Source organism: Herpailurus yagouaroundi, unplaced genomic scaffold (assembly GCF_014898765.1).
Source record: "Herpailurus yagouaroundi ecotype Mexico unplaced genomic scaffold, PumYag 219, whole genome shotgun sequence".
Taxonomy (NCBI): Eukaryota; Metazoa; Chordata; class Mammalia; order Carnivora; family Felidae; genus Herpailurus; species Herpailurus yagouaroundi.
Genome location: NW_024412450.1, coordinates 1,431,689 through 1,443,172, shown reverse-complemented (window position 1 = coordinate 1,443,172; position 11,484 = coordinate 1,431,689). Strand labels below are relative to the sequence as shown.

Here is an 11,484-nt window from a genome sequence, read left to right as displayed (position 1 = left end):
TTTTCCTAACACCATTTGTTAATAAGACCATTTATTAATTTGAAGTTCAGAATTGTGATGCCACCAGGTTTACTTTTGTTTTTCAAGATTGGGCTATTTGGGATCTTTTGTGGTCTCATGTCAATTTTAGGACTGTTTATTCTAGCCCTGAGAAAAATGATGGTGGTATTTTAATAGGGATTACATTAAATGTGTAGATTGCTTTAGGTCATATAGACATTTTAACAATGCTTGTTCTTCCAATCCATGAGCATGAAATATTTTTCCATTTCTTTGTGTCCTCTTCAATTTCTTTCATCAATGTTTTATAGTTTTCAAAGTATAATTGTTTTCCCTCTTTGGTTAGGTTTATTCATAGGTGTCTTATGGTTTTTGGTATAATTGTAAATGGGCTGGATTCCTTCATTCCTTTCTGCTGCTTCATTATTGGTGTATGTGGAGGTATGTTCCCTCCAACCCTACTTTGTTGGTGACTTTTTTTCATGAGTGGATATCGTACTTTGTCAAATTATGCATATACTGAGAGGATCATATGGTTCTTATAACTTCTTTTATTAATGTGGTACATCACATTGATTGATTGTCGAATATTGAACCACCTTTGCCACCAAGGAATAAATCCAACTTGATCATGGTGAATTATTCCTTTAATGTACTGTTGGATTCAGTTTGCTAGTATTTTAATGAGAATTTTTGCATCAGTGTTCATCAGTGACACTTGCCTGTAGTTGTATTTTTTAGCGGGTCTTTGGTTTTGGAATCAAGGTAATGCTGGGCTCAAATGAATGAATTTGGTAGTGTTCCTTCCATTTCCCTTTTTGGGGATAGTTAGAGAAGTATAGGTATTAACTCTTCTTTAAATGTTTTATAGAATTTGCCTGTGAAGCCATCTGGTCCTGGACTTTTGTGTGTTGGGATATTTTTGATTACCGATTCAGTTCTTTTTCTGGTTATGGGTCTGTTTGAGTTTTATATTTTTCTTGTTTCAGTTTTGGTAGTGTATATATTTTTTAAAATGTATCCATTTCTTCCAGGTTGTCCAAATTATTGGTGTAAAATTTTTCATAATATTCTCTCAAAATTGTTTTTCTGTGGTGTTGATTGTTATTTCTCTTCTCCTGTTTGTGATTATATTTATTTGGTTCCTTTCTGTCTTCTTTTTTATAAGTCTGGCTAGGGTTTCTTAAATTTTATTAAATTTTTTAAAGAACCAGTTCCTGGTTTTATTGATCTATTTTTTTCTATATCATTTATTTTTGCTCTAATGTTCAATATTTCCCTTCTTCTGCTGGCTTTATGCTTTGTTTGTTGTTATTTTCTAGCTCCTTTAGGTGCAAGTTTAGGTTGATTATATGAGTTTCTCTTGCTTCTTAATGTAGGCATATATTGCTATCTACTTCCCTTTTAGACTACTTTTGATGTATCCCATTGGTTTTGGACCATCGTGTTTTGATTTTCATTTGTTTCCCATGCATTTTTATTTCCTCTTTGATTTCCTGGTTGATCCATTCATTGTTAGGTAGCATGTTGTTTAAAACTCCATGTATTTGTGGTCTCTCTTTTTTTTTTTTTTTTGTGGCTGGAAAAGATGCATGGTATGATCTCGACCTTCTTGTACTTGTTGAGGGCTGATATGTGACCCAATATTTGATCTATTCTGGAAAATGCTCCAGGTGCACTGAATGAGGATGTGTATTCTCCTGCTTTAGGATGAAATGTTCTTTTAAAAAATATAATAATATTTACTCTTTTTGGGAGAGCACAAGTGAGGGAGGGGGAAAGAGAGTGCCACAGATGATCCAAAGCAGGCTGTGTGCTGACAGACTGACAGCAGTGATCCTGATGTAGAGCTCAAACTCATGAATCACACAATCATGACCTGAGCTGAAGTTGGACACTCAACTGACTGAGCCACCCAGGTGCCCTAGGATGAAATGTTCTGAATATATCTATCATCTCCATCTGGTCCAGTGTGTCACTCAAAGCAATTGTTTCCTTGTTGATTTTTCAGCTTAGATGATCTGTTTATTTTTATAAGTGGGGGTGGTCAAGTCTCCTACTCTTATTGTATCATTATCAATGAGTTCCTTCATTTTTATTATTAATTCTGTTATATATGTGTGTCCTTCCATGTTGGAGACATAAATATTTACAATTATTAGATCTTCCTGTTGGATAGTCCCTTTTATTAATGATATAGTGTCCCTCTTCACTGTTACATTCTTTGGTTTAAAAATCTAGTTTGTCCAGGGGCGCCTGGGTGGCGCAGTCGGTTAAGCGTCCGACTTCAGCCAGGTCACGATCTCGCGGTCCGGGAGTTCGAGCCCCGCGTCAGGCTCTGGGCTGATGGCTCAGAGCCTGGAGCCTGTTTCCGATTCTGTGTCTCCCTCTCTCTCTGCCCCTCCCCCGTTCATGCTCTGTCTCTCTCTGTCGCAAAAATAAATAAACGTTGAAAAAAAAATCTACTTTGTCTGATATAGAGAATGCTACCCTTGGTATCTTTTGCCTTCCATCTGCACGATAACTGTTTCTCCATCATCTCACTTTCAATCTGCAGGGGACTTTAGGTCTAAAATGAGCTTCTCGTTGGCACCATTGGAGGGTTTCATTGTTTGTTTTTTATCCATTCTGACACCGAATGTATTCTGATTGGAATATTTAGTCCATTTATAGTCAGAGTCATTATTTGTAGATATTAAGTGCCATTTTGTTACTTGTTTTTTCATTGTTTCTGGAGACTTTCTCTATTCCTTTCTTGTCTTTATCACTTTTGGTCTTCGCACTGAAAGTGTGCTCTTTAATATTTCTTTCAGCCTTATTTAGTGGTCATGAGCTCCTTCAGGTTTTGTTTATTATGAGAAAGCCTTTTTCTCTCCTTTTCTGAATGAAAGATTTACCAGATACAGTATTCCTGGTTGCAGACTTTTCCCCATTCAGCATGTTTAGTATATCATTCCAATTCTTTCTCCCTTGCCAAGTTTCTGTGGAGAGATCTGCAGCCAGCCTTATGGGTTTTCCCTTTTAAGTTAGGGACTTCATTTGTCTTGTTACTTTTAGGACTTTGTCTTTATTGCTATATTTTACAAATTTAATTACAATATGTATTAATGTTAGCCTTTTTATGTTGTTTTTTTATTGGAGTTCTCTGTGCTTCCTGGATTTGGATGTGTGTTTCCTTCCCCAGATTAGCGAAGTTTTTAACTATTATTTCCTTAAATAAATTTCTCTGTCTCTTTTTCTCTCTTTTCTTCCTCTGGGACTCCTGTAATACAAATGTTATTACTAAGTCTATTGTCATGTTGCATAATTATTCTTTCTTTTCTTCAGCTTCTTTATTTTCCATTATTTTGTCTTCTAGGTCACTTATTTATTCCACTGCTTCTTCAATCCTGTGTTGGTTGCATCACTTCTGTTTGAAATCTCAGTTATTGAAGTTTTCATTTCTGACTGCTTGTTTTTTTTTTATCTGTGCAGTAAAGGACTCCCTGTAGTCTTCCATTCCTTTCTTGATCCCAGTGAGTATCCTTATGATAATTGCCATAAATTTTCCATTAGGAATATTATATCTTTTCACTAGGATCTCTGACCATGACATTATCTTGTTCTTTCACTTGGGATCACACACCCTGTTGTGGCATTTTTCCTAGATCTTTGTCTTTTTCTGTGTTAGTAAAGCCTGTTATATTTTCTGTTCCTGAGAGTAATGGCCCTATGAAGAAGAGGCTGTATAATGTCCAGAGCCTGGGGCTTTCGGACATGTCTCCAGTATATGCTGCATACAGTCTGCTTTTTTGTTCTGGATGCTCTGTCATTCAGGTTAGTCATCTGCAGAGGCTCTCTGCCTGCAGAGGGAAGTTTCTGCTCCCTGGCCTGAATGTGGTGAGTTTTAACGAGTGAGCTCTGGTCTGACTATGAAATGAAATCTGTCACACCTCCACCAGGTCTGGGCTCTGTAGAACTCTTGGTCAGCAGACATTATGTGGGCAGGGTTTGTGCTGGTCTTCTGGGCGAGGGTCTCACTGCACTTGGACTGAGGCAAGTGTGAATGACAAGAGCAGTCCCACCAGAGTACAGCAGTGTGGGGGGTTGGTGTATGCAAGATAGGCTGCCAGTGTGAATAGACATTTTTTTTACAGAAAGATGTACAGATGGCCAACAGATACATGTAAAGATGCTAAAAGTCACTAATCATCAGTGAAAATCAAGTCAAAACCAAAATGAGGTATCACTTTACAACTGTCACAATGGCTAAAATCAAAAAGACAAGAAATAAGCATTGCCAAGAATATAGAGGAAAAAGAACACTCCTCCACTGCTGGTGGGAATGTAAATTGGTGCAGGCACTGTGGAAAACATAATGGAGTTTCCTCAAACTATTAAAAATAGAAATAGCATATTATCCAATAATTCCACTCCTATGTATTTACCTAAGACAATGAAAACAGATGAAAACAGTAATTCCAAAAGACACATGTACCTAATGTATATTGTACCATTATATACAATAGCCAAGGTATGGAAGCAACTTAAGTGTCCAGACAAATGTACAAGAAAGATACAGTATGTATATACATTTATTATTCAGTCATGAAAAAGATGATATCTTGCCCTCTGTGACAACATGGATGGACATAAAGGGTATTATACTAAGTGAAATAAGTGAGACTGAAAAAGACAAATACCATATGATCTCACTTATGTGTGCAACCTGAAAAAAAGGTATGAAAAAACATCAGACCCATAAATACAGAGAACAGACTTATGGTTGCCAGAGTGAGGAGGTTGGGGATGGAAATGTGGATGAAGTGGTGATGGAGGTATACGCTTCCAGTTATGGAACGAATAACTCATGAGAATAAAAGGTACAGCACAGAGAATATAGTCAATGATAGTGTAATAGCGTTTTACAGTGATGGATGATGACTACAATTGTGGCAAACATACATTCATGTATAGAGATGGTGACTCACTATGTTGTACACCTGAAACTAATGTAACATTGTGTATCAGTGTTAGCTAAAATAAAAAAAATAATCTTGCAAAGCTTAAATTTTCTACACATGAGTTTGCAGCATTATAAATTTTGGCATGAGTGTTTCAACTATTCTGAAGTCAAATCCCCTGAGACACTGACAATAAGCACAAATATAGTATTTCTCTATTACAAAAAAGTTTCATTTAAGCAAATTTTTATGACATTGTCCACTATTATATTTTGAAGCATCAAGAAAAGTGACTGACATATAGTGGGCACTCAACAAATTTTTACTGACTGAATGAATAAATAAACAAAATAACGTATGTTAACTTTTCCTTGCCATAATGATTTATTGTTTAACCCAAATGAGGGACTATTTTTTATATAGTCCATGTTAGGTGAGGTAAAAAGTCATTACTGTGCTAGGTTATTTTGGAAGAAATATATGGAGACAAAAGTCCTTTGGTTTCTTAAAAATCAAATTGAAAGATTTGTATAGAACTTTCTTTCTCTGTATAGAACTAGAAACATTCCCACTTTTATTATGGCAAGAATATAAATAAACAATAGCCTGAAGAAAATATAAATAAAAGAAAATTCTCTCTTGACAACAAAAATAATTGTCTCAAATTTTCACTGATATATAAGGAAGTTTTCTATGAAATTGTTGAGGTAGATGAGTTTTCTAGAATTATTTTAGTTCTGAGTCCATTTTCCACAATAAGAGAAATTCCAAAAATTATCCTTCCATGTTTTTTTTTTAAATTTTTTTTTTCAACGTTTATTTGTTTTTGGGACAGAGACAGACAGAGCATGAACGGGCGAGGGGCACAGAGAGAGGGAGACACAGAATCGGAAACAGGCTCCAGGCTCTGAGCCATCAGCCCAGAGCCCGACGCGGGGCTCGAACTCACGGACCGTGAGATCGTGACCTGGTTGAAGTCGGACGCTTAACCGACTGCGCCACCCAGGCGCCCCTATCCTTCCATGTTAATATGGCAACAAGTGGTATTCCCACTAGGGAGTTTGTACAGTGTTTCTTGCCAAGAGATGTCCACTGAGGTTCATTATCTTTATGAAGGAAATGTTGCACAGCTTTATATAAAGAGAAGGAACTATTCCTTAATAAATGTTATTTGTGTCCACATATAAACATACTCAGGGTCTTTCAAATCAAAAGGACAAATTGTATTACGGACCTAGGATATAATGTGAAGCCACTGAACACAGACAGAATATTCAATCCTCATCTCTAATTAACGTTTAGTTCCTTTGGAAAGAAAAGATCAAGTCAATTTTGCAAGAACAGAGAGCACGACCATTAAATAGCAGCAATGATGTAAGGTAGGTGTTGTATATGGGTGGAAGTGATCTATTCAGCTTCATGATTTTATCGTTTTTCAATTCCATGTGTTTTGTGTCCTCTCTATGCAAGTTCTGTACTAAAATACGTGTAAATAAATCAAAACCTTTAATAATGCAACATCATAACATAAAACATTAAAATATGTCTCCTTTAATGAAGAAAGATATAGGGATACTGCTTGCATTTGTGGGCATTTCAATGAATTAAAATATACGTGTACTTGTATAAAAATCTTAACATCATGAACCCTGGATTCAAGCCACATGATAGGAGTGATTTGGGGAATGAAAGGGAACAAAATGCAAATTTTGTGAGTCTTTTGGTGAGGTAAGTACACTACTAATATTTGGATGCAACCAGACCAAGGATTAATGAAAAGATATGGACTTTTAATCACACTGGACACTACACTTCCTAAAAGTAACTACCCCAACATTAAGCATTATACTTAATGAAGCATAGTCACAGATACTGGATTAATCAATCCTCACAACACAGGTGGTACATAAGCAATGCATACAATGTCTATGTTTTGGGGCACCTGGGTGGCCCAGTTGGTTAAGCATCCAATTTTTGAACATGGCTTAGGTAGTGATCTCACAGTACATGAGATCAAGCCACGCATCGAGCTCTGCACTAACACCATGGAGCCTGCTTGAGATTCTCTCTCTCTTCCTCTCTCTGCCCCTCCCCTGCACATCCTCTCTCCCTCTCAAAAATAAATAAATAAACATTAATTTTTTAATTAAAAAAGAGAAAAGTTCTATGTGTTAACTATCCCAGTCGACAGGATCCATGTTCTCTGACTTCATATCCTCTTTTCTTTTCTACTACAAGTGTTTTTTCGAACTTCTTACCAGTGCCAATAGCAAGATATACAATTCATTTTATAATCCACATCACACAAATACACATACACTCACACATGTGATGGAAACAAATATAGTAAATCCACAAAGAAACATTGAACTGCCAAATTTGTGATCGATTTCAACTTCTGGTGTGACAAGCATGAACCCACATCACATTGTACTTTTAAGCACTGATGCCTTGAATGGCTCATATCACCAATCAGTACTATCATTTACTTTTTCTCTTGTTCTTCAAGTATGGAACCTGTGGAAAGGAACCGTTTCCTTTAAGTTGCATGTTTCCCATTATGACAAAAGGTTTGTGCTGCAAAAGTCAGTTTAGGATTTGGGGCATAGGCCCAAGGAACAGTGATGTATCTTGTTTCTATGCATTCAGACTGATTCTGTTGGAGCTCAGAACGTCCTGAACTTCCCTAAATCACATCATGAATTCAGGCAGAGTGGTCTAGGGCCAGCAGATGATGGATGAAAGAAATGAAGCCATGTGGTACATCAGCATGGCTTGTTCCTGGGAACCACTCCTCTGATTTATTCTTTTCCCCAAGAACAATGGTGACTTTCCCCATTCCCTAATAATTTTTCTAATAAAATTTTCTCTATTGCATTTCTTAGGCAAATGCACAGATTTGTTGCCCTTTCTTTTAGACACACTACAAAATAATAATGTTTGGCATTGAGACTCATACTTTTTCATGATTACAAGTATAACAATTTCACTGGAGTTACACCACAAAGAAAATCCCTGCATAATTCACTCTCTCCAAATGAATAAACTGACCCTCAGGAAACCCCATACTGAAATACGTGTCCTCACTTTCACTTGAATCCACCAAGAAGAGAAATGGCAGTCATGAATCCGGGCAATGCAAGCATTCCAACGTTCTTCACCCTATTGGGTTTCTCTGACCATCCCTGGTTGGAAAAGCCACTCTTCATAATGGTGCTTGTGGCTTACATCTGCACACTAGTGGGAAACATCTCCATTATTGTTGTGTCCAAGGTGGATCCTCATCTTGACAGCCCTATGTACTTCTTCCTTTCCAACCTCTCCTTTCTGGACCTGTGTTTTACCACAACCACCATCCCTCAGCTGCTGGTGAACCTCTGGGGCCCAGATAAGTCCATCAGCTATGGAGGCTGTGTGGCCCAGTTCTATGTGTTTCACTTCCTGGGGGCCACGGAATGCATCATCTTGGTGGTCATGTCCTTGGATCGGTACATAGCCATCTGCAAGCCCTTGAGGTACCCAGCTATCATGCATCAGAGACTCTGTGTCTTCCTAGTGTCTGTGGCATGGATAAGTGGTTTGACTAACTCCTTGCTTCAGGCATCTCTCACTGTCCAACTGCCACTTTGTGGTAACAACAAGGTGGATGACTTCCTGTGTGAGATTCCAGTGATGATCAAGATGTCCTGTGTCGACACTGCTTTCAATGTAACTATGCTCTCTGTTGTGGGTATATTCTTTACCCTGGTCCCCTTGTCTCTTATCTTTGTCTCCTATGGGTTCATTGTAACTACAGTGCTCAGAATTCGTTCATCAATGGGAAAGAAGAAGGCCTTCAACACCTGTGGCTCCCATTTTATTGTCGTCTCTCTCTTCTACGGGCCAGTAATATGCATGTATGTGCAACCTTCTGGTACTAACTCCCAGGACAAGAACAAACTCATGGCCCTGTTCTACAGTCTGCTGACTCCTATGCTTAACCCTTTTATTTATACTTTGAGGAACAAGGACATGAAAGGGGCAATAAGGAGACTTCTCCTCCCATTGAGCTATCAGGGAAGAGAATAAGCACTGCTATTTCATACTCCACGCATGTAGGACTCCAAAGAGGCCCTGCTCTACCTCTCAAATTACCCTCCTCCAAAATCATTAGCATCCTCAGTAACTATCCAATCTACATGTACTTTTATTCACCACAGTATTATAATTTATTGGCCTGCATTTTGCAATGTGAACTTTAATCCCAATTTTCCTACAATTTGTGTGACAGTGAATCTCTGTCATAAAGTCCTCTAAGTCCATCTTTGAGTAGGAATCTGAAAAGTGAGCAGTAAATAAATGCTCATTGCCTGACTAATTCACCATTAGTCAAAAACATCAAGCACTGTCATTTTATGTGTAATGTTACAAATATAATGTAAGTATAAAGACCACAGTTTACCATCTTGCTATTATGGATATGATTTTATGGGTATAGTTTGCTAATCAACTCTTTTTATTTTTATTTGTATTGAAGTATAATTGATACACAATGCTGTATTTGTTTCAAATATACAACATAGCGATTTTAAAAAAACATATACCTTATCAAATGTTCACCATGGTAAGTGTAGTCACCATCTGTCACCCTAGAATATTATTACCATATTATTGACAGTGTTCCCTATGCTATACTCTTCATCATTTTGACTTGCTTATTTTATAACTAGAAGTTTGTGCCTGTTAATCTCCTTCATTTAATTTGTCTGCCCCCCTACCCAAACTGCACCCCTCTGGCAACTACCATTTTATTCTCTGTATTTATGAGTCTATTTCTTGTTTTGTTGCTGCTTGTTTGTTCACTAGTTTTGTTTTTTAGCTTCTACTTATAAGTGAAATCATGTGGTATTTGTCTTTTTCTGCCTAACTTACGTCACTTAGCATAATACCCTCTAAGTCCATCTATGTTGTTGTAACTGGAAAGATGTCTCCTTTTTATGGCTAAGTAATAACCCCTTGTATATGCATACTTCTTCTTCTTTATCGACTCATCTATTGATAAACACTTGTGTTGCGTCCATGTCATAGCTATTGTAAATAATGCTGCAATACAGATTAAAGATAGGGGTGCATATATCTTTTTGAACTAGTGGGTTTTTTTTCTTTAGGTAAATACCTATAATTGGAACTACTGGGTTGTAAAGTATTTCTACTTTTTAATTAAAAACACTGTTGTCCATAGTGGCTGCACCAATTTATATTGCCACCAACAGTGTCAATCAACTCTTTTTAGGAATTACCATCAAGAACAAATGGGATAATATTACCTGACCTTCTCAACCACACATTCACTGTTTGATCCTTTATAAATAACATAATTAAAAAATAATATTGGACTCTTACTTTCCTATATGTCTCCATGGAATTCTTTCCTTTTGAGGTATTTGAATTAACCATTTCCAGGTTTCTAAAGGGAAATGTTGAGGACTCAAATATTGAGAGACTTCTGTGCAGCCTCCTGGTGCTGAGAGTCATGTAGCCCTCACTGGGGGGTTAATTTACCTAGCATGAGAATATTAGGTGTATTTGGTAGGTACTCAAAGATGAACTAGTTAAATAACTTAGGAATTAGAATATTAGACGTTAAGAAGAAAGAAAATGGGGAAGATGGAGAATAATGTGGGTGGGATGGGAAATAAATTGGCTACCACATCATCAATTCTTAGATAGAAGTGATGAAGCAGAAAGATATATGATGATGTGGGAGGGGAAATTCTATTGATTTTATCAGTAATATTAATTCATTATAAGTCTGTCATTTTTCATACTGCTTTACTCCCTACCCTTACAAAACTCTCATCTTTAAATTATATTTTAGGTAAATATGTAATTATTTTTCTAATAACTAAGTACTTTTATGTAAGGTATTCATACATGTGTCCATCCTGATGCCATTGTGTGTTTCCACTATTCCCTTTCAAACGGCAAGAATAAATCCACTGACTCATATTGTACAAGCCTCTAATACAGAAATATATAATGATTAAAATCACTAATTAATCATAATGAACTGATTCACTATTTAATTTCTGTTCTTTGCATTGCCACAAACTTTTCTTTGTAGACCTGAATGGAAGGATACTATGATTCTGCTGTTGTTGGAGACAAGGAAATACACTCTTTTGGAATCAGGCTGATTCCCTGGCATGACCACTTGTCTGTTAAGAACAAGGTCTTCTGTGTCACTATGTGGACCTTTTTCATAGTACTGACCACTTGAAACTTTACATTACTTAGGACGACTACTTCTTTCCCCGCAAAATAATAATAATAATAATAACAATAATAATTAATAATAATAATAATAATAATACAGAAAAAAAGAATAAAATTTTTAAAAAAGAAATAAACCAATGTGTTCCTTTTATCTCCCTTGGTAGCCCTAAGGAGTCAGCACAATAGGAGCTAAGGAATAGGCTCCTAATAAATGTTTTTAAATTAATGAAAAGTATTACCCATGGTTAAAACCTACATCACAGGCTCATGTAAAAGTGTATCATGA

At 36.7% G+C, this 11,484-nt stretch overlaps 1 protein-coding gene across 1 annotated transcript; it reads left to right on the top strand.

The window, feature by feature from the left end:
- Nucleotides 1-7,783: 7,783 nt before the first annotated feature.
- Nucleotides 7,784-9,012, top strand: LOC121018425 (olfactory receptor 2B11-like). Its single transcript, XM_040457153.1, has one exon. It carries the CDS (start codon nucleotides 8,058-8,060, stop codon nucleotides 9,009-9,011), a length of 954 nt encoding a protein of 317 aa, XP_040313087.1. The 5' UTR covers nucleotides 7,784-8,057; the 3' UTR covers nucleotide 9,012.
- The last annotated feature ends 2,472 nt before the right edge of the window (nucleotides 9,013-11,484 follow it).

Bases quoted from the DNA above. Each gene is read 5' to 3' on its own strand.
- LOC121018425 (XM_040457153.1), top strand. From the start codon at position 8,058: ATGGCAGTCATGAATCCGGGCAATGCAAGCATTCCAACGTTCTTCACC.